General features: G+C 26.4%; 4 protein-coding genes across 4 annotated transcripts; 3 read left to right on the plus strand and 1 right to left on the minus strand.

Moving 5' to 3' along the window:
* Nucleotides 1-1,575: 1,575 nt before the first annotated feature.
* OCT59_010360 (uncharacterized protein) lies at nucleotides 1,576-2,945 on the plus strand (the record flags this gene model as incomplete). The annotated part of the gene is made up of 6 exons (XM_066132961.1): nucleotides 1,576-1,618; nucleotides 1,685-1,921; nucleotides 2,019-2,173; nucleotides 2,247-2,525; nucleotides 2,590-2,784; nucleotides 2,940-2,945. The coding sequence occupies 6 exons, from the start codon at nucleotides 1,576-1,578 to the stop codon at nucleotides 2,943-2,945; spliced, it is 915 nt and encodes a 304-aa protein (XP_066000555.1).
* Nucleotides 2,946-3,017: 72 nt separating this feature from the next.
* OCT59_010361 (uncharacterized protein) lies at nucleotides 3,018-3,326 on the plus strand (the record flags this gene model as incomplete). The annotated part of the gene is made up of 1 exon (XM_066132962.1): nucleotides 3,018-3,326. One exon carries the CDS (start codon nucleotides 3,018-3,020, stop codon nucleotides 3,324-3,326), a length of 309 nt encoding a protein of 102 aa, XP_066000556.1.
* Nucleotides 3,327-17,732: 14,406 nt separating this feature from the next.
* On the plus strand, nucleotides 17,733-20,001 carry OCT59_010362 (uncharacterized protein; the record flags this gene model as incomplete). The annotated part of the gene is made up of 4 exons (XM_066132963.1): nucleotides 17,733-18,368; nucleotides 18,765-19,145; nucleotides 19,343-19,553; nucleotides 19,634-20,001. The coding sequence occupies 4 exons, from the start codon at nucleotides 17,733-17,735 to the stop codon at nucleotides 19,999-20,001; spliced, it is 1,596 nt and encodes a 531-aa protein (XP_066000557.1).
* A 2,971-nt stretch (nucleotides 20,002-22,972) lies between these two features.
* Nucleotides 22,973-23,476, minus strand: OCT59_010363 (uncharacterized protein; the record flags this gene model as incomplete). Its single annotated transcript, XM_025329174.2, has 1 exon — nucleotides 22,973-23,476. One exon carries the CDS (start codon nucleotides 23,474-23,476, stop codon nucleotides 22,973-22,975), a length of 504 nt encoding a protein of 167 aa, XP_025177253.2.
* Nucleotides 23,477-23,527: the final 51 nt, after the last annotated feature.

A 23,527-nucleotide genomic window follows, 5' to 3' on the forward strand; every position in this document is an offset into this window, starting at 1 on the left:
AAAAACGGATCAGTAGATCCCAATGGAAATCATGAGTATGCAGAAAGAAGCAAATAATTTTCTACAACAAAAGATCGATATATTAGAAACTCAACTATCCCTACTTAATAATTCAGAAATGGAAACTTTATTAAATAATCAAGAAGTGAATTCGTTCAGCAATGCTCTGATTAAGGTTGCTTGTTTAAACCTCTTCAAAATCCTACGATTAGTTTCGTCAAAATTTTACTATAGATTTATTATAGTTTCGGCAGAGTTTCGGCAGTTTCGGCATTTATAATAAGTTTCGGCAGTTTCGCCTTTCTCCAAAGTTTCGCCAGTTTTTTAATATAACTTTAATATAGTTTCGGCAGAATTTTGCTTTTCGGCGAAACGCCATCTTGCCTAAACCCCTAGGTTTCGGCAAGCAACCTTAGCTCTGATGTTAGCATCCTCTGTCAAAATAAATAATATCAGAAGTGAGGAGGGTAAGGAGAATGAAAACGGTAAAATTAAAATACGTGAAATATGCGAGTAAGTCTTATTATACTTGTCAAATAATAAATAGGACCCCGAAATATATATGTAGAGGTCAGGTCCAGAAGTGGTCCAAAATACGCATTCTTTCAGGGTCAGAATTACAATAATTTCAGCCATTATCTAAATTAGGAAATATTATTTTAGCTGGGATTATCCATAAAAGGAATGATCTACATGATTTTTTTGACTCATTATACGCAAACTCTGACCTGACCCTTTTATGTATATTTTGGGGTCCTTAATAAATAATAGAAAAGTTGTAAGCCAATGATATATCTTATTAAATAACATATAACATATATCGGTGTTGCTTAATTTCTGCAAATTTCGCGTATCATATTACATCATTACATCGTTACAGTCAAATAATAAATGATAGAAAAGTTGTAAGTCAATGATATATCTTATTAAATAACATATAACATATACCGGTGTTGCTTAATTTCTGCAAATTTCGCGTATCATACTTTACTAAAAATGTCCAATTTTTTGAAATGATTTTGTAATAATTTTAAAATACTACAAAAATACATTTAATACATCAAAATGTTTTTATTATATTTTTGCTATTATTTTGTAATTATATTGTATCTAGGTCTATAAAAATAACTCAAAATAATATCACAATAATTTTTTAATGTTTTTGTTATTATTTTATTATTATAATATAATTAACTTTGATATTATTTTAATATTTTAATTTCAAAAATACCTTAAATATATCTTGATATATTTTAAAAATTTTACAAAATAATTGCACAATTGTTTTGAAAGCCATTGTATCTAGGTCTATAAAAATATTTCAAAAAATTGGCCATTTTTAGTAAAGTATTATATCATTACATCATTACAGTCTAATGATTAATTGTCAGATTTTAATTTATTAAATTTATTAATCATTTAATTGTTAAAACTAATAATTGTTAGAACAATTGAAAATTGTTAAAATTGTTAAAAATAATGAAAATAATTGATCTGAAAAAAAATACTGATTTCTTTCTATTACTGTGAATATTTTTATGTTTTTTAAAAAAATTTAAAAAATTTGAATTAAATATGTCCAATAAGAAAGATTTAGAAAAAGTAGACGAGCTATTGGGTAAGTTGATCGGTGAACAGCAGATATCAGGATATACTAAAAACTAATGATTATCCAAATTAATAGCTTTTACCCAACAAGCCAAATATTTTTTTGAAAAAATATCGAATATTATACAAGGACAACAAGAACAGCAAAATAATGAATCTTATGAGGTGCTAGGTTCTTCACAGACTGTTTCTTCACGAGGTTCTTCACAGGCTGGTTCTCAACAAGAACCAATTCTTATATTGTCAAATGAGAATATAACAATTAAAATGGAAAAAAGTGACACCGCTGTAACTAGTGGTATTAGTAAAAAAGGTAAAGAAAGCGCTGTAACTAGCGCTACTAATGAAAAATATAGGGTACTAAAAAGGCCGTCAAAAAAAAATACTAACAATGATGACAAAAATTCCAGAAAAGCCATCAGCGATAAAGCAAAGGAAAAGCCCAGTCCAATCAAGTTCAGACGATTCAAGTGATTCGGACAGCTCCTATAGCTCAAATAGTTCAAATACTCCCTTTTATTTGACGAAGAGTGATATGCCAAAAGATCTGAGAGAAGCCTTAAGGGTAAATAAGGATATCCCAAATTAATTTTATATATATTTATTAACTGATATTGTTAATTTTAATTTTTATATAGAAGGAAGTTATTTGGAAATATGATGCGTTACCAGAAGGGAGAAGGATTGATTTGGATCAAACATTCACTAATCAGCAAAATCGTGTTATTAACGATATTATACCTAGTATAATGGAAAATATTAATAATAATATATTTCCTATTTCTAACAAAATTTTATATGATATAATTCACTCCCTTCATCATTATCAATGTGAAGAGCATCTTAAAAAGAATCGGTCATCGTCAAGAAAAAAACTGCAAGAAAAAAGAAAACATTCCAATTCCAGACGCCACGACGTAAGTAAATAAAGTTTTGTACAGTGTAAATATTTGCTTAATACTAACTTCTTATTTAATACAGAAAAGATTAAAAAGGGGAAGATTAATAAAACATTTACAGATGGTGAAAAATTCATTAGTCAAGAAATTTAAGGACGAAGGCTTACAATTAATAATTGACAATAACGCTTACCATTCGCCCAAGAAATCCAAGACTGATTGCGAAAATGAGAGAAGAAATATTATTGTCAAAGATCTTAAGTGGAGATCTGACACAGTGAGTATTTCTTCCTGCTTTTATTATTTTTAATTTTACCATTTCTAACTATTTTTAATTTTACTAACTATTTCTAACTATTTTTAATTTATTTACTAACTATTTCTAACTATTTCTAACTATTTTTAATTTTACTAACTATTTTAATTTTTAAGTTATGATTATTTTTGTGTGAATATATTGACCGATTAAGAACTGAATAACCCAATAATAGAAAATTACGTGAGCGAGTTATGGGTAATTATTTTTGTAATAATGAACCAGCGGCGCCTTTATTGGTGCTGCATTGGACTCGTTCCAGATATAAAGGAAAGTTAAAGATCACAGTCATCCAGCAGCTGGACCAGCGTCAAGACCAGCAGCATGACTTGATGAAATTTGCAAAAAGTGAAAAGTCCTTTAATGATGGATATAACACTGACATTGGAGAAGGTGAGGAAGAAATAGAAGAGACTGTTTTATTAACAAGTACTGACCAACCTTCCAATCAATCTTCTGACCAATCCTCTAACCAACAACCTTCCGATCAATCCTCCAACTAATAACCTTCCGACCAATCCTCCAACCAACAACCTTCTGACCAATTTTCCAACCAATCTTCTGGCCAACCTTCTGGCCAACTTTCTGACGATGATTATCTTGAAATGAACGATTGATGGTAGTGATGGTAGTGGTGTTGTGATGGTGGTGATTTCCTATATTTTGTATTCTATTTACCTATTTCTCACTAATAACTGATTCCCCCTCCCCTGCTTTTGCGAATTTTATGTATATTAATTAGTATATACAGTTAATTTTTTTTTTCTAAAAATACTTCTTTCAAATAATATTATTGTAATATTTCTTTTTTCAATTATTTCTTTAATTATCCAATAATATTCTTTTTTATAAAAATCTTTGACTTTCTGCCTATTTTTTCTTTATTAAATATCATTCCTTGTATATTCCCTTGTTCATTTATTTTGTACATATTATTTCATCATGTATAGTCAAATGATAAATTTTCAGTGGGTAATTAGGAGAATTATTAAATCTTTTAATACAATTGGTGACAAAATTGTTTATTATTTAGAATAAATCATTTATTAGCTTATGCAATATAAAAATAATGTGGGTACATACATTTTTATTATGATTTCCATCATTGTTCGGTTTACTAGTAACAGTTAAAATAAGTCTTAGATCAAATAAAATCATAAAGCACATTTATTGAATGAGCATCAATCGGCTACATACAAATCATCTATTACAGCTATTTGCAAAATAACGGACCAGCTAATTCGATTTTTGATTGCATATGAAATTTTCATATGCAGCCATATGCAGTCATATACGCATAGTTAACTGCTAGAATTATTGTGATATAACTGCAGATGATTGCATATGAAAAATTCAAAAAATGAGTTTGACGGTCTGAGCAGATATTACCATGCATATGACTGCGTATGAAAATGTCATACGCAGTCGAAAAATGAATTAGTGGTCCGTTATTTTCGCAAATAGCTGTAATCTGACATATGCTTGATTGGTATTCGATTGACAATAATTCGACCTGCTGATAGCTGATTGATGACTGATGGTCAACAATATCCAATCGGCAACTAATCGGTCAACTTTCAATATAGATGACAGATGATTGATTGTTTACTGATTGTTAAACTGACACCAATCAGTCACCAATTGGCACCAATCGGTCATATAACTGATGTGTAGCCGATTGAAATAAATGCCTGATTGATGACCGGTTGGTATCTGAATGAATGAATCAGTAACAGATCAGGTACCAATCAGGTACCAATCAGTTATATGACCGATTGATGACCGGTATATTATATTTCGACTTGTGAAGATCGCATTTAGAATTAGTAGTACAAAACGTGTAATAATTAGAATGGATAAAATTGTCCAAAAAGCCATTATGCTATAATAAGATCAATTTTATAGCATTTAGGATTAGTAGTACAAAACGTATAATTAATAAGAATGGACAAAATTGTCTAAAAAAAGTTTTTGAAAACATGCAAACTCTTTTTAATTTCTTTAATTTTTTTATTTCAGATATATATATTTTTTTCTTTTAAAAATGAATTTGCCTTTCGAACTTAAGCTTCTCAAAAAAGGTAGACCAAAAAGACGACATATGGCAATATTATTTAGAAGGGGAACATGATTCACAGGGACACGTGAGTGCTATATGTATTTATTGTAATATAAAATACAGCAAGGGTAAAACTTCTCTTTTTAAGGATCACCTTGCTAACCACTATATGAAAGTTCCAGGAAATGTTATACGAATGTATTAATGTAACTTTGAAGAAAACACCAAAAAAAATGAAAATTAATGGCCAATTAATATTAAATGAATTTCATGATAAAGATCAGCCACTTTCAAAAGGAAAATCTGATAGAATCGATAAAGCGCTAATGAGATTTTTTATCTGTTGTGGTGTATCATTTCAAATAGTTGAATCACCATTTTTTCTGGATTTTCTTCAATAATTAAATTCGGCATATAACCTCCTTCTCGTGATATTTTGACAAATCGTTTATTTGAAGAAGAATTAGGATATGTTAATTCTAAAGTTTTAAGAGAATTGGAAGCCACAAAAAATTTAACCTTAAGTATTTAAAATTTTGTTTGTTCTCATTTTTAATATACTTTTTTAATAAATTTTTTTTTATTAGCTTTGAACAGGTGGTCCTCTCTGAATCACCTTTCAATATGGAATTTTACAATCTTGACACCAACAAATAAAGAATATATTTATCAACTTTTAGATTTATCTAGTAATTCCCATACAGGTGAATTCATCGCAGAAAAAATAGAAGATATTCTAATTCGTGTTGGTGCTAAAAAATTTTCCGCTATAGTAAGCGATAATGGTTCTAATATGAGAAAAGTACGTGGAATTATTCAAAGCAAGTATCCATACATCAAAGATGTTCGGTGTATTTCACATTGTGTAAACTTAATATCTTGCGATATTGTAAAATATCCGTTTGCTGAAAATCTACTAAAAAAAATCAATATATTGGTGAATTTTTTTTGAAACAATGCAATGGCAGGTATGAATTCCCAATATTAACAATTTTTTTTTAGTTTAACTTACTCTAATTACTATTTAACTAGGAGCTAAACTTCGTGAACTTATAAAATCAATAAATGTTAAAGGTGATGGAATTGTTCCTTTTTGCAAAATCAGGTGGACTTAAGATTGCTTGTCTAAACCTCTTCAAAATCCTATGATTAGTTTCGTTAAAATTTTACTATAGATTTATTTAGAGCTCCGAATGGGTCAGGTCAGGTCAAGTTAATTGATAAACCTGACCTGAAATTTTTTTTCAGGTCAGGTCAGGTCAGGTTATATCAGGTTGTCTGTTTGACCTGACCTGACCTGAAACCTGAAAAATTTCAGGACTATTTTTATTAAAGTATTGAAAAAAAACAGTACAAACCTTTTTTTTTTAATATAATATTATGAAAAAAAATGTTTTTGCAACGTTTTTTATTAAAATATTGAAAAAAAATATTGCAAAACGTTTTTTTTAAATGTTTTCGCAACGTTATTATTGAAATATCAAAAAAAAAAATGTTACAAAACATTTTTTTAATATAATATTATGAAAAAACGTTTTCGCAACATTTTTTCTCAAAATATTGCGATTCAACATTTTTATATTAAAATCATATAAAAAAGTGAATCCCAATACTGCAATTCACTTTTTTATATAGAATTAATATAAAAAAAGTGAATTGCGGTATTGCGATTCACTTTTTTTATATAAAATCAATATAAAAAAGTGAATCGCAATACTGCAACTCACTTTTATTATATAGTAGAATCAATAGTTTCAGGTCATCAGGTCAATCAGGTCAGGTCAATCTTCATACCTGACCTGAATTTTTTAAAAATCTCATACCTGACCTGAATTTCAGGTCAGGTCATTGGCATAGGTTACCTGAATTTCGACCTGTTCGGAACTCTAGATTTATTATAGTTTCGGCAGAGTTTCAGCAGTTTCAGCATTTATAATAAGTTTCGGCAGTTTCGCCTTTTTCCAAAATTTTGCCAGTTTTTTAATATAACTTTAATATAGTTTCAGTAGAATTTCACTTTTCAGAAAAACGCCATCTTGCCTACTAAACCCCTAGGTTTCAGCAAGCAACCTTAGGTAGATTACAGCATTTCAAAGTATTTCAGATATTATAAGGCTAAAAGCTGTTCTCGAAGAAGTATGTAAAAAGTTACAATTTTAATTACTATTATATATATATTACTTATTCTTTAATCTTTATTACAGTTAGCTAGTAACTATTCAAACATTTTATCAAATGAAAAAATCAAACCAATTATTCGTTTATAGAACTTTTTCAATGACTTGAAGGTTCTCGCATTTATTTTACGAAACATTTTTTTAATATAATATTATGAAAAAACGTTTTCGCAACATTTTTTCTCAAAATATTGCGATTCAACATTTTTATATTAAAATCATATAAAAAAGTGAATCCCAATACTGCAATTCACTTTTTTATATAGAATTAATATAAAAAAAGTGAATTGCGGTATTGCGATTCACTTTTTTATATAAAATCAATATAAAAAAGTGAATCGCAATACTGCAACTCACTTTTATTATATAGTAGAATCAATAGTTTCAGGTCATCAGGTCAATCAGGTCAGGTCAATCTTCATACCTGACCTGAATTTTTTTAAAAAATCTCATACCTGACCTGAATTTCAGGTCAGGTCAGGTCAGGTTACCTGAATTTGGCTGACCTGTTCGGAACTCTAGATTTATTATAGTTTCGGCAGAGTTTCAGCAGTTTCAGCATTTATAATAAGTTTCAGCAGTTTCGCCTTTTTCCAAAATTTTGCCAGTTTTTTAATATAACTTTAATATAGTTTCAGTAGAATTTCACTTTTCAGCAAAACGCCATCTTGCCTACTAAACCCCTAGGTTTCAGCAAGCAACCTTAGGTAGATTACAGCATTTCAAAGTATTTCAGATATTATAAGGCTAAAAGCTGTTCTCGAAGAAGTATGTAAAAAGTTACAATTTTAATTACTATTATATATATATTACTTATTCTTTAATCTTTATTACAGTTAGCTAGTAACTATTCAAACATTTTATCAAATGAAAAAATCAAACCAATTATTCGTTTATAGAACTTTTTCAATGACTTGAAGGTTCTCGCATTTATTTTAAAACCCCTTTATGATACTATACTATTATTAGAAAGAAGTTCAGCTAACTTAAGTAACTGTTATTTTGGAATAGCTTGTATCGCGGCTTCTATGAAAAAATTACCAAGAACCTTCAATCAGGAATTTAAAAATCATTATATTTCAATGATTAATAAAAGACTTGAAGAGTTTAATGATGACAATTATTTACTAGCATTTTTTTTACATTCTCGCTTTCATTAGTATATTAATTATTTTAATTATTCAATTTTATTATAAAATATTTAAATAATACTAATTAAATATAATTAATTAGGCATTTGCTTAAAATATGGTGTTTGGCAAAGAATAGTGATAATTACTGGAAAAGTAGCTAAAAACGCAGGAATGGACTTAGAATGCTCTCGCATACTTTGTTCACAACTTTTAATGTATAAAAATAATGAAAGACCTTTTAACCAACTTTATTCTAATGGAATTGATGATCCAATTAAATGGTGGACAAATATGGAATTAGAACCACCATATTTTCAATCACTCGCATTATGATTATTTTCTATTTGCCTAAACTCTGCATCATGCAAACGGGGTTTTTCTATATGTGGCTGGATATGTAATAAAAGACGGCTTCAGCTTGAAGTTAAACGTTTAGAGTCAATAGCAAAAATAATATCATATTATTGATTAAACACACATTCAGAATTCAGATTTTATGGAAAGGGTACGAAGAAAGAGTCAGTAAAATTAAGTGATAGTGAAATAAATGCTATCATTAATGATAGTTTAGCAGAACTAGAACCTGAAGAAGAAGATGATAATGAAGAGATCATTAAGGAAATACAAGTTCGAAGAACAACTGACTAGTGCTCCTAACAGATCAGTTCAGACCGGATTCAGCTTAAATCTGATCTGATCTGATTTTTATTTTAATAGATCTGATCTGATTTGAATTCGATCAGATCTGGTTCAATTTGATCCGAATTTGGTTCAGATCTATTTAATCCGATTTGAATCTGACCCGAATTTGGTTCAGATCTGGTCCTTGTTCTAAAAAAAAGAAAGGGAATATTAATTAGTACGTTCCCTTAAGTAAAAATAAAAAAAAAACAAACAAAAAATGAACTTACTATAGTTCGTTCTTTTTTTTAAATTCTGGTCGTTCAGCTTCGTCTCATGTCCAGATTTCCTAAAGAAAAAGTGAACATTAATTACATTTCCTTAAGTAAAAATAAAAAAAAAACAAAAAAAAGAAATGAACTTACTATAGTTCGTTTTTTTAAACCCTGGTCATTCCTTCATTTCACGTCCAGGTTTCCTAAAAAAAAAAGGGAACGTTAATTACGTTCCTTTAAGTAAAATAAAAAAAATAAAAATAAAAAAAATGAACTTACTATAGTTCGTTCTTTTTTTTAAATCCTGGTTGTTCAGCTTTGTCTCACATCCAGGTTTCCTAAAAAAAATAAAGGGAACGTTAATTACGTTCCCTTAAGTAAAAATAAAAAAAATAAAAATAAAAAAAACAAACTTACCATAATTCGTTCTTTTTTTTAAATCCTGGTGTTCAGCTTCGTCTCACGTCCAGGTTTCCTAAAAAAAATAAAGGGAACGTTAATTACGTTTCTTTAAGTAAAAATAAAAAAAATAAAAATAAAAGAAACAAACTTACCATAGTTCGTTCTTTTTTTTAAATCCTGGTCGTTCAGCTTCGTCTCACATCCAGGTTTCTTAAAAAAGAAAGGGAACGTTAATTAGTACGTTTCCTTAAGTAAAAATAAAAATAAAAATAAAAAAAGAAACGAACTTACTATAGTTCATTTTTTTTTTAAATTCTGGTCATTCAGCTTCGTCTCACATCCAGGTTTCCTAAAAAAAGAAAGGGAACGTTAATTAGTACGTTCCCTTAAGTAAAAATAAAAAAAAAACCAAAAAAAAGAAATGAACTTACTATAGTTCAGTTCATTCTTTTTTTTTAAATCCTGGTCGTTCAGCTTCGTCTCACGTCCAGGTTTTCTAAAAAAAAAGAAAGGGAATGTTAATTACGTTCACTTAAGTAAAAAAAAAAATAAAATAAAAGAAACAAACTTACTATAGTTCGTTCTTTTAAATTCTAGTCGTTCAGCTTCGTCTCACGTCCAGGTTTCCTAAAAAAAAAGAAAGGAAATGTTAATTACGTTCCCTTAAATAAAAATAAAAAAAAAACTTAAAAAAAAGGAATGAACTTACTATAGTTCATTCATTTTTTTTAAATCCTGGTCGTGTTATTAGGCTTCGTTTATCTAAGCTTCTTACTAAAAAAGAAGGAAACATTAATTACATTTCCTCAAGTAAAAATAACAAAAAAAAGAAACCAACTTACCTAGTTTGTTCTTTAAATCTTGGTCGTCCAGTTTCGTCTGTTCGTCCAGGAAAAGGTTTTTTAAAAAAAAATTTTTTTTTTATTTAAAAAAAAAATTGATCCAAATCTGTTCAGATCGGATCAGATTTTCTTGTGTTATGATCTGATCCAATCTGAAATTGATCAGATCAGATTTTTTAAATCTACGGATCAGAATTTTGAAAACTGAACCAGATCTGGCTCAGATCAAATCTGTGGATCCAGATCAGATCGGATTTTTTTCAAAGCACTACAACTGACAGATATCCTATTCCAAATAACCAAGTTGTAGTATTAATCAAAAATACTATAAATGTATTGCATCAAAACATTATTGATGGTTTGGATAAGGATTTTTTGGAAGATGATAATAATTTAATCGAGGATAATTTGAATAATGATGATAACAAATACAATAATTGTGACAATGAAAATGATAAGGAAGAAACTGAAAGAGAAATTATAAACTATAATGTAGAAGATTTGGCAAAAGAATTTGTTAATAAATGACAATATATTTTTTTTTTTTTGGCAATTTTTTCTTACTTTGTAGGCAATTTTTTTTGGACAATTTTGTCCAAATTTCATACTTTATAATTTTTTTAGGTATTTTTTTGGACAATTTTGTCCAAATTTCATACTTTATAATTTTTTTAGGTATTTTTTTGGACAATTTTGTCCAAATTTCATACTTTGTACAATCTTTATAATTTTTTAGCGATTTGTCTATTTTTTTTTTACTTTTTTTGGACAATTTTGTTCAAATTTTGTACTTTTTAGATTTTTTTTTCACATTATTTTGTCCAATCTTTATAATTTTTTAGTGATTTGTCTATTTTTTTTTACTTTTTTTTTGGACAATTTTGTCCAAATTTTGTACTTTGTAATTTTTTTTTGGACAGTTTTGTTCAAACTTCATACTTTTTAGATTTTTTTTTCACATTATTTTGTCCAATCTTTATAATTTTTTAGCAATTTGTCTGTTTTTTTTTTTACTTTTTTTTGGACAATTTTGTCCAAATTTCGTACTTTGTAATTTTTTTTGGACAGTTTTATTCAAACTTCGTACTTTTTAGATTTTTTTTCACATTATTTTATCCAATCTTTATAATTTTTTAGCGATTTGTCTATTTTTTTTTTACTTTTTTTTTGGACAATTTTGTCCAAATTTCGTACTTTGTAATTTTTTTTGGACAGTTTTATTCAAACTTCGTACTTTTTAGATTTTTTTTTCACATTATTTTATCCAATCTTTATAATTTTTTAGCGATTTGTCTATTTTTTTTTTACTTTTTTTTGGACAATTTTGTCCAAATTTTGTACTTTGTAATTTTTTTTGGACAGTTTTATTCAAACTTCGTACTTTTTAGATTTTTTTTTCACATTATTTTGTCCAATCTTTATAATTTTTTAGCGATTTGTCTATTTTTTTTTTACTTTTTTTTTAGACAATTTTGTCCAAATTTCGTATTTTGTAATTTTTTTTGGACAGTTTTGTTCAAACTTCGTACTTTTTAGATTTTTTTTTTCACATTATTTTGTCCAATCTTTCTATTTTTTTTTTACTTTTTTTTGGACAATTTTGTCCACTTATGGATGATTTTGTCTATTTTTTTCACTAAATAAATAAGAATTTTTGCTTTAAATAAAACATTAACTAATTATTTTTATTTAAATTTACATATTCATTTATTTATAATATTAATTTTGAATACATCAGTTTTTCATTTCAACAATTTTGACAATTTGACAATTCTAAAAATTTCGACATGTTGAAATTAATTTCGTATAGTTTGTACATTTCGACAATTTAGTCAATTTGACATGTTAAAATTATTTTGACAATTCTGACTATTTTGACATTTCAATAATTTTTACATGTCAAAATTATTTCAGTATTTCAGCATTATGACAGATTTTAATTTAGACATTTCAGCTTTGACCTTTACCATTTCAGCTGGTAACTTTAACTGTAAGTCTGTAACTAATAGTTCATTTTTTTTTTTTTTAGGTTGCTCTTCAGGTTTCTTTGGACATGTAAGTTTTGTTCAGATTTCTTAATTTACGCATTTCAACAAAAAGTTTTAACAGCTCGTTTTTACTTTTTGTTTTATAAGAATCTGACTTTCAAACTTCAAAGAAGTCGAATGCCCTGGTAAGTTTTAGTTGCTTCATTCAAATATTTTTTTTTTATAAAAAAAAGTTATTAACTTTTTTTTCATTTTATAGGAATCTGGGTCTGATTTCGAAGCATAGATCCCTCTTTCGAAAGATACTACTACCCCAAATTATTAATATTAAATATTAATATATTTTATTTATTTTTAATTTTTTTTACTATTTTATAGGAAACCGCTTCAATTCATTACTGAAATCTTTAAAGAAATTTTTAAAGCACTTTTGAAAACTTCTCTAAACAGTTTTTTAAAATGGATTTCTAGATTTTATTCCAATTTTATTTTCGATTGAATTCTAGAATAGGTAAGCTTTTAAATCACTTTTTTAACGAAAAACTTTTTAAAGACGTTAGTATTTAATACATTTTTTATTTATTTATAGGCCTTCAGCTTTCAACTAATCTTAGGTATGTCTCAGAAGAATTTTTAATATTTAGAAGCTTTTAGCAATTTTTATTTATTTATTTATTTTTTTGTAGGAACTTTAACTTCAGATTTTCAAATACGTTTGAAAGAAAATTTTGGATTATTAGTGATGGTAAGTTTCGAAGTTTAACTTCAAAATCTATAACTTTTTTAATCAAAGAAACAGTTTACTGATTATTTCTTTAATTATTTGTAGGTTTCATGCTTTGGGTGGTGGATATGGTCATTAAAAGGCGATTTTTGAAGTTACTAATTCTACTTTGAAACTTGTTTTTTATATAAAAAATGGTCTATTAGCTATAATATTTTTATTACACTGAATATATAATATAACAATAATGTAACAATTGCATAATTAATTAAAAACTATTACAAATCCATTATAAAATTATATAAATGTATTTTGAAATTAATTACAATTGTATTATAAATTTATTAAAAAAAAATTATAAAACTATTATAAAATAATTACAAAACAATTACAAAACTATTGTAATTTTTTGACATTATTTTGATATGAAATTATAAGCCTAAATAACATGGTTTTAATTGTTGGCATAATGCATTAAAACTATATAAAAATAGTATTATAGCTATATCAAAAGCATATCAAAAAAATAGCTATTTTTAGCAAGTAAAACCATGTTATCTAGGCTTATAATTTCATGTTAAAATAATGTCAAAAAATTACAATGGTTTTGTAATTATTTTATAATAGTTTTCTAATTTTTTTTACTTTACTAAAAATAGCCAATTTTTTGAAATATTTTTTATAGATCTAGATACAATGGCTTTCAAAACAATTGTGCAATTATTTTGTAAAATTTTAAAATATATCATATTTGAGGTATTTTTGAGATTAAAATATTAAAATAATATCAAAGTTAATTATATTATAATAATAAAATAATAACAAAAACATTAAAAAATTATTGTGATATTATTTTGAGTTATTTTTATAGATCTAGATACAATATAATTACAAAATAATACTTTACTAAAAATGGCCAATTTTTTGAAATATTTTTATAGACCTAGATACAATGGCTTTCAAAACAATTGTGCAATTATTTTGTAAAATTTTTAAAATATATCAAGATATATTTAAGGTATTTTTGAAATTAAAATATTAAAATAATATCAAAGTTAATTATATTATAATAATAAAATAATAACAAAAACATTAAAAAATTATTGTGATATTATTTTGAGTTATTTTTATAGACCTAGATACAATATAATTACAAAATAATAGCAAAAATATAATAAAAACATTTTGATGTATTAAATGTATTTTTGTAGTATTTTAAAATTATTACAAAATCATTTCAAAAAATTGGACATTTTTAGTAAAGTAACAAAAGTATAATAAAAACATTTTGATGTATTAAATGTATTTTTGTAGTATTTTAAAATTATTACAAAATCATTTTAAAAAATTGGCCATTTTTAGTAAAGTAGCTATATATTTAGTATTTACATTACTTAATGTTATCATTAACAATTTAAAGAATTCATCTGGATTATCAAAAGAAAAAAATCCTGAAAGAAAAATGATCTACTTTACTAAAAATGGCCAATTTTTTGAAATGATTTTGTAATAATTTTAAAAGGATTTTATAATTTTCCGCTATAGCGAAGTTCTGCTAATGTCACATGACTCGAAGATCATTCCTTTTTAGGAAATTGGTGTAACCAATTTGCTCTATTTTTTGTCAAAAGTAAAATTTTTTTTTTAGGAAATTTGTGTAATATTATATGATTTGACTGGAATTACAGAACTTGGCCAGAATTAACCATGTGACAAATAAGATGACAAATATAATTTTTTCATTAAAAAAATTCTAAGTTCAAATAATACTTAGTAATTTTTGAAAGCTTGAGAGTGTGATACAGGGTAATGGTTTAAACATTACACAAAATTCCCAAAAAGGAAATTTTACTTCTGACGAAAAATGAAAATTATTTATGCAAATGGATTATACAAATTTCCAAAAAAGGAAATGATATTTATGTCATGTAATACTAGCAAAACTTCGCTATAGTGGAAAAATTTTAATTTTCATTTTAGAATTAAAAATACTACAAAAATACATTTAATACATCAAAATATTTTTATTATACTTTTGTAATTATATTATATCTAGGTCTATAAAAATAACTCAAAATAATATCACAATAATTTTTTAATGTTTTTGTTATTATTTTATTATTATAATATAATTAACTTTGATATTATTTTAATATTTTAATCTCAAAAATACCTCAAATATATCTTAATATATTTTAAAAATTTTACAAAATAATTGCACAATTGTTTTGAAAGTCATTGTATCTAGGTTTATAAAAATATTTCAAAAAATTGGCCATTTTTAGTAAAGTACGACTCTTTCTTTATTCTTTGTCACATAATTAAGGTTGCTTATCTAAACCTCTTCAAAATCTTATGATTAGTTTTGTCAAAATTTTACTATAGATTTATTATAGTTTTAGCAGAATTTCAGCAGTTTCGGCATTTATAATAAGTTTTGGCAGTTTCGCCTTTCTCCAAAGTTTCGCCAGTTTTTTGATATAACTTTAATATAGTTTTGGCAGAATTTCGCTTTTTGGCGAAATGCCATTTTGCCTAAACCCCTAGGTTTCAGCAAGCAACCTTACACATAACTAGCTATTTAAATGACTCAAAAATGGAACCAATTGAACCTTTGTACGAAACAACATATTATCAAGGTAAAAAAAAAAGTTTTTAATAAAGGAATACTGAAACTCTCTTTTATGGAGTTTTTTTGGTTAAAATATAGATATACCAGTTGAATCTGCTTATTTGTTAGATAGAGATAACTTTAAAGTTAATTAAGGTTCGTATAATATGTGTTCCTACCTAGTAAAATAAAAGAAACAAAAGCTAACTTAATATTTAATACATAGAACAAATAGAACTTGATAAAGAAGTTGAAAGTAACATAAATATTCTTATAGGCCTATTTTCGAATGGAGCTGGAAGTCTTAACTCAATACAATATCCTCTGCTAAGTCAACCTTTGGAATTGTCTGTTGGTGCACAATTTAGTTCTTGGGAAATTGCTGAACATTATATAAAAGAGTATGAAAAGCAGAAGAGGTTTGTAGTTAAATTATATAGAGTTGAATACTATAAGCTTCATTTGATAAGTTTTATTAAAAGATTGTATTAGAAGATATAGTTATATGAGATTAGGATTAGATTAAGGTATAGATTTAAGATATGGGATTAGAGTTAGGATTAAGGTGTAGGATTAAGGTTAGGATTAGAATGCGGGATTAGGGTTAGGTTAGGATGCGGGTTAAGGTGCAGAATTAGAGTTAAATTAGGGTGTGAGATTAGGGTTAGGATTAGGATTAAGATAAAGAATTAGGGTTAGTTTAGATATTGGATTAGGAATATATAGACAATTTACATTCAATTTAGTTTAAGATCAGGCCAATCAGCAAGATTTAAACGTAAGACATAATTATAAAAATATTAATTATAATGAAATGATATATACATTGTAAGTAAAATGTGAAGCTGGTACTCAATTAACAAATACTGATTCAAATAATGTTGTAAAATTATCAGATGGATGTGTATATGATGTTGATGATATTAAAGATTCATTAGTACATCATGGTAAAGAGTAGCCTAACAAATAACTAAAAGTTTTTAATAAAGAAAATGAAGTGAGTGTTAAAAGGATGAAGTATACATGCCACCTAAATTATTTTGGGCTGCCATAATTATAAGTAAAATCCCAAATTCAATTATGGCATCCCAAATTATTTTGGCACTTTACATAGTAAATTATATATAAACTGAATGAATTATAGCATTCCAAATTATAATTATGACATCCCAAAATAATTTGGGCAGCATGTATAGGATGAAGCATACTAATATTAGTTGTGAAAAAGGAGATATTGAAGTAAACGGTAATACTGGAAAACGTAAATGTGGTACAGTATATGTCATAAAATAGAACACTATGCTTCTAAATGTCCTAGTAAGGAAAATGTAAAGTATATTGCTTTATTAAATAATATATAGATAATGTATAGTGATAATGTATGGATAATATATAAATAATATATATATAATATTTAAATAATCTTATAAAAATTCAATAACAAAATATTATTGTAAAATCATGTGATTATATTAAGGTGACGTATAATATTTATCACCCTAGACGACAAATACTGAAAATACCTGTTTATGTAATTTTACATAAACTTTTAAGATAAAAATTACTGAAACTATATTTTAAGATATAAAAAAAATATAAAGTTCCTTTTTTTTCCAATAATAAATTATAAATTTTTTAAAAATTGTTCTTAATAAGATTTATTTTTCCATTTTATATATGAAATTAATTAGGTAACGCCTCAGGTGTTTTCACCTGATCATGTGATTTATTACGTAATCGCCTGATTTAATTATTAAGCTTTCTGATCAACTATTTTGATTTCCCACAGTTTATAATTTATTTCTTTCTTTTTCTTCTACTTTAACCTTTCTTACATTATAACTACCTAATAATGAATGTAAATCACGAAATTATCAATTCTAGCAATAAAGAAAATGAACCTATTAATGAATGTTTTGATTCTAGTGATGAAGAAAATGATTTTCATTATACGATAATTACAGGTGCAAAGTTTCATACTTGAAAAGAACTTGAAGTTTATCTTGAACGATATGCTTTACAGGAAGGATTTTCTTTTAAAAAAACAAGAGTTGAGTATTATTTGCATCAAAAAGAAATGAAAGGTTTAACAGCTGATCAGAAAAAACTTCATGTTAAGCGAAGGAAATATGAGTGTACTCATTCTGGTAATCATGTATCAAAGAAGATTATTAATCTTGATAACCAAAGGAATAGAGGAAGTTACCAGGTCAATTGTCCTTGGCATGTTAATGCAACTAAACCTAAAAAAGAAAATACCATAGGTATTACATCTGTTAAACTTGAACACAATCATGTTATGAATCCATTAATTGCAGAAATGGCACCTAAATTTAGAAAATTTACTTCAGAAATGATTACCGATGTTGAATTTTATGTGAAACATAGTATATTTAGCACTACACAGATATATCTATTACTTCGAGCAAAGTATCCTGAGCATCCAATTTTAAAAAAGGATCTATATAACATTATTCAAAAAGTTAAGGTTGAGCAAAAGGAAGTTGTTAAAAATGATAGTGCAAATTTTTTACATTATCTTTATGGAAAAAAACAACAAGAACTTGAATGGTTCTTTGAATTTCGCTTATCTGAAAATGATCGAAGACTAACATCATTAATCATGATGTCACCTGATCAATGTTCTTACTATATTAGATTTCACGAAGTCTTAATTTTTGATTGCACAGCTGGAATAAATCGTTATGATATGGTTTTATGTTTATTTCTTATTGTTGATAATAATACAAGATCACGATTGATAGCAAGTGCATTGCTAGAAGATGAAACAGAAAACTCATTTATTTGGGTATTACAACAACTTAAAAAGGTTTCAAGTGATGTTTATCCTCGTGTTATATATACTGATTATGACCCTGCTATGGCAAATGCTATTAATTTTGTTTTTCCAACATCAAAGCACAACTTGTGCATATTTCATATTGATCTTAACCTTAAAAAGAATGTGAAACCAAAACTTGGATTGCAAAAATTTAGTGAATTTCGAGCTGAATTTTTTTCATGCTGTAATAGTCTTGTTTATGAGATTTTTGAATCAAAATGGAAAATTTTAATTGAAAAATATTCTGAAATATCAAAATATTTGAAGCGGATGCTTGAACCAACAAAGGAAAGTTGGGCTACTTGCTATATAAATGAAATTTTCAATTGTGAAATAAATAGCACTCAAAGAGTAGAATCCCTTAATCATCTACTTAAAGCTGCTGTCCAAAAAAATTTTCTCTTATATCAACTCGCCAATGAGATTCAAAATATACTCGATAATGAAATGAAATATGAACGTATAATCAAAATGAGAAATATTTTACCTCGACAAACTTTGGATGATGTACCTTCAAAATTTTTTGTAGGTATTAATGAAATTTGTAAGGAATTTTTAATTCCACACATTCTTTCAGCAACACAAAATCAGATGAAGCATTCATTTTTTTACGATGCATATTTGGTTGATAAAGATACTATTCAGCAAGTAAGTTAGGTTTTAGAGTAGCTTTAGGATTAGGATAGCGTTGAGTTATGGTTAAGGTTAAGATTAGGATTAGAGTTAGGGTTAAGATTAGGTTAGGTTAGGGGTTAGGGTTAGGATCCGTTTAGGATTTAGAAGGGAATTTATTATGAATTGAAAAATTTTATATGGTTGCTAATTTTGTTGTTTCTTTTATTTAGGTTGATAATACAGATGATAATGAAGGTTTTCGGAAAGATGATTATGATGCAACACAAATATTACTTCAAACTATAATCAAAAAGATACAAAATTTATTAATTGTTGAAATTTGGAAAGTTCAGCCAGAATTGTCACAAACAAAATCACATTTCGTAGTTTTGATGGCAGATGGAAGTTTTTCTTGTATCTGTAACCTTTTAATATCATATGGTATTCCATGTAGACATTTTTATAGAGTTCTTAGAAAGAGTTTACAAGCAAAATTTCATATTTCCTGCGCTGATATCAAGATTCGAAATTAAATATTGATGATAAAGAAATAGCTTTATTAGATGTTATATCAATTGTTGAAGATCATAATTCTTCAGCAGTGGTTCATGAAGAAATCAATTTTAATTATGTTCATCATGTTTGTGGTGAACAAGTTAATACAGAAAAGCTTCAAGGAATCATTTTGGCAAAATCAAAATATGGAAAAGCATTTGGTTTCGCAAAAAAGGCTTTGGACTTAACACAAAAATTAGATTGTTATAATGAGTTGAATGGTTACTTCAAACATATATTGAAGAAAAGCAACAAGAATTACTTTGTAATCAAACAACTGATGAAAATACTGCAGGAAATCAACAAGAAAATATTGAATGTTCTAGAGCTCTGAACGGGTCAGGTCAACCCAGGTGACCCGATGGGTTGACCTGAAAAATTTGGGTCGGGTAGCAAATTTAATGACCTGACCTTAGGTCAGGTCAGTCACAAGTCGGATACCTGACCCGACCCATTGACCCGATATATTTTGAGGCAATAAAAAACATTTCGGCATTTTTTATATATAAAAAATGCCAACCCATTTTTTTTGACCTGAATCTGACGTTTGTTCATAAAAATAATAATAATAAACGTCTTTTTTTAATGAAAAAATGTTGAACCTGACGTTATTTCATTAAATAAATCAAAAAAAATATTTTTTAATGAAAAAATACCGAAACTGACGTTATTTCATTAAATAAATGAAAAAAACGTTTTTTAATGAAAAAACGCCGAACCTGACATTATTTCATTAAATAAATCAAAAAAATATTTTTTTAATGAAAAACGCTAAATCTGACGTTATTTCATTAAATGAATAAAAAAACATTTTTTTAATGAAAAAACGCCGAACCTGACGTTATTTCATTAAATGAATAAAAAAAAATGTTTTTTTAATGAAAAATTGTATAACCCGACGTTATTTCATTAAATAAATCAAAAAAAGATGTTTTTTTAATGAAAAAAAGCTGACCCGACGTTTTTCATTAAATGAATTAAAAAAATGTTTTTTTTTAAACATCAACGGGTCGGGTTGGGTACCTGACCTGACCCGATATAAAAAATGTTTTGGCGTAATCTAATATGTAAAAAAATGCTGAAACGTTCTTTTCCACAAAATAATTGTAAAAAAAAACGGTTAGAGTTTTTTCTTATAATTTGATATATAAAAAACGCTGAAACGTTTTTTTTTTGATCTAAAATATCGGGTCAACAGGTCAGATTGGATACCCGAACTGATTCGTGATATTTAGGTCAGGTCATCAAATTCGTGACTTCTCCTCGGGTCAGGTTAAGTCAATTACCTGACTCTATCCGATCCATTCGGAGCTCTAGAATATTCTAATCCAATAACTTCAAGATGTCGTGGACGACCCCTAGGTCGATACTTAAGTGAAGGAGAAACTTTAAGACAGAATAAGAAACAAAAGAAAACTGAAGGCAACTTAGAAGTTAATAGAAATGATAAGAAGGAAAGAAAGTGTAAAGGGTGTGAAGGTACAGGTCATGATTTGCGTAATTGTAAAAGAAGAATCTTTAGTGAGAAAAATTGATGAATTATAGTTGAAACTAAAGTAAAAGGATTCTTAGTGAGAGTAACTAATTAAGGAATTTATAATTGAAATTGCATTGTAAAACTGTAAAATTATTATGTATTCATATTTAAACTTTTAAATTAGCTTTTAATAAAATTTATTTCAAAACATCGCAACTACGCCTTGATCACGTGATTTATTATATATGGTGGTAAAATCACCACCAGTGATAATTAGAAATTTTCTTTATATATATGAATGCATTTGCTATTAATGATTAAAATTCTTTTTTTTATTATTATTTAAAATTAAACAAAATGGTATTTAATATAAATTTTCAGATAAAGTAAATATTTTATTAAAAAATTTATATTTTCACATTTTATATGATTTTATTATTATTTACATTATATGTATATAAATGTATTGTTCAATATTTAAAAACAATATTCAAAAAGTATAATATAAAAGAAAATTCAAATTGTTGATTAAAATGATTTGCATTTAAGAGTGGTGTGGTTAAATTATTTTCTTCACATTATGGTTGCACTTATAATATGATAATGTAATAAGTTAATTATAAAGTGTCATATTGATCAAAAGTTCAGAATTAAATTCTAGATCAAATTTTGGATTTATCTGAGATGAAATTGATTAATTTATATTTCATTCCAGATTTTATTTTATATCTAATCTATATTTTATCTTAAATTTGATTCACATTTTATTTCAGATTAATTTTTTAAGTTTCACCAAAAATTACATTACATCCAATTATCAAATCCTGATTAATCCATATTTTATTACAGATTTAATCAATATATATTTCATTTTGGATTTAGTTTATATTTTATCCTGGATTTAATTTTAACGATTAGTCTAGGTTTAATAATTGGATGTAATGTAATTATTGGTGAAATTTAAGTAATTAATTTGGGATAAAATATGGATCAGATTCAGGATAAATATTGGATGAAATATAGGAAAATCCAGGATGAAATATAGATTAATCTATTTTTACCCCAGATAAATCCAGGATGTTTAATTCCAGACTAACAAATAATTACATGTAATTTATTCTTGAACAATCCTGTATATACCCAAAGTTTATATGCAATGGAATAACATCAAATTTTTCTATTGTAAATTAGAAAGTACTCATTGATCAGATTTACATAATGCAGTCATATTAACATTAAAGATCAATCCTTAAACCATTTGCAAATTTGATTAATGAACTTTTTTATTCATCTGAACAGAAATAAGACAGAAAGTTTACCTGCAATCCCCAAGATTAAAATCTTCAAATGAGATAGATCAATTGTGTTTGTGAACAGTTGTCTTTATTTACAAGTAAATTATCACAAAAATCTGAATCTCCTAAAGATACTTTTTATAGTTTTTTTTTCTAGTCAAAATATTTTGTCTACAGATATATCTGAAATCACTTTATCTCTTGCGTTAATATAATTTTTATATCCTATATGAAATAGAAACAAATGTAGGTGAAATGCAGCATTAGATAGTATAAAAACTCTCATCTTATGTGTTAGAGCTTGAAATGTTTCCCTTTAAGCTAACTTTTTTACATTCATTTATAAGAAAAGTACAATTTCGCTTTGAACTTTTATGCTTTATTGATAGAATATACTCTCATTCTTCCTGTAATTAAACTTTTATCTCTACAAATCTGATATTTCCTAATTATAATGTTTTATATAAAAAAAGTATAGCTCACAAATTGAAAATTGCATACATTGTTTATTTTCTAAATTTCACGCAGCCTTGTTAAGAAAATAAATTAAAGTTATTATTAGGGTTACTGCTAAAACCTTTAATATATCTATATATATATTGTCCATCACTAGAATCCGCTGGTAAATTACTGGTATAGTATTCTAATTTTTGTTCTATGATTTGATTAAGATTTTTTAGTATATAATTCAGGGATTCAGCCATAAATTTGTTATTCCTTACATGCGGAAATTTCCATCCACTACATATTTTTGTGTTTTTCCAATCAAAATCATATTTAGTAAAAAATTGTGGTTCAAAAACGATGATATTATATCCATAATATAGTTGTGCAAAATTAATGTAAAGTTCGCACAAGAAACAACATCTCTTTGACACTGCTATAAACACTCTACGTTTAATTTTCTTGTCGATAATTAAGGAGGCCAATATGTTCATTTCCGCATGTAAGTATATACATTGTTTAACGTTATCACCGTCAAGTGGTTGTTGTTTTTGTGTGGCTTTATCGGTATATACTTTACTGATTCTTTCCATTATTTTAGGCTTTTTCGAACACCTATTCATGAAACGTTTATATCTGTCTTC

The sequence above is a fragment of the Rhizophagus irregularis genome, chromosome 18, assembly GCF_026210795.1.
Source record: "Rhizophagus irregularis chromosome 18, complete sequence".
NCBI classification, from domain to species: Eukaryota; Fungi; Glomeromycota; class Glomeromycetes; order Glomerales; family Glomeraceae; genus Rhizophagus; species Rhizophagus irregularis.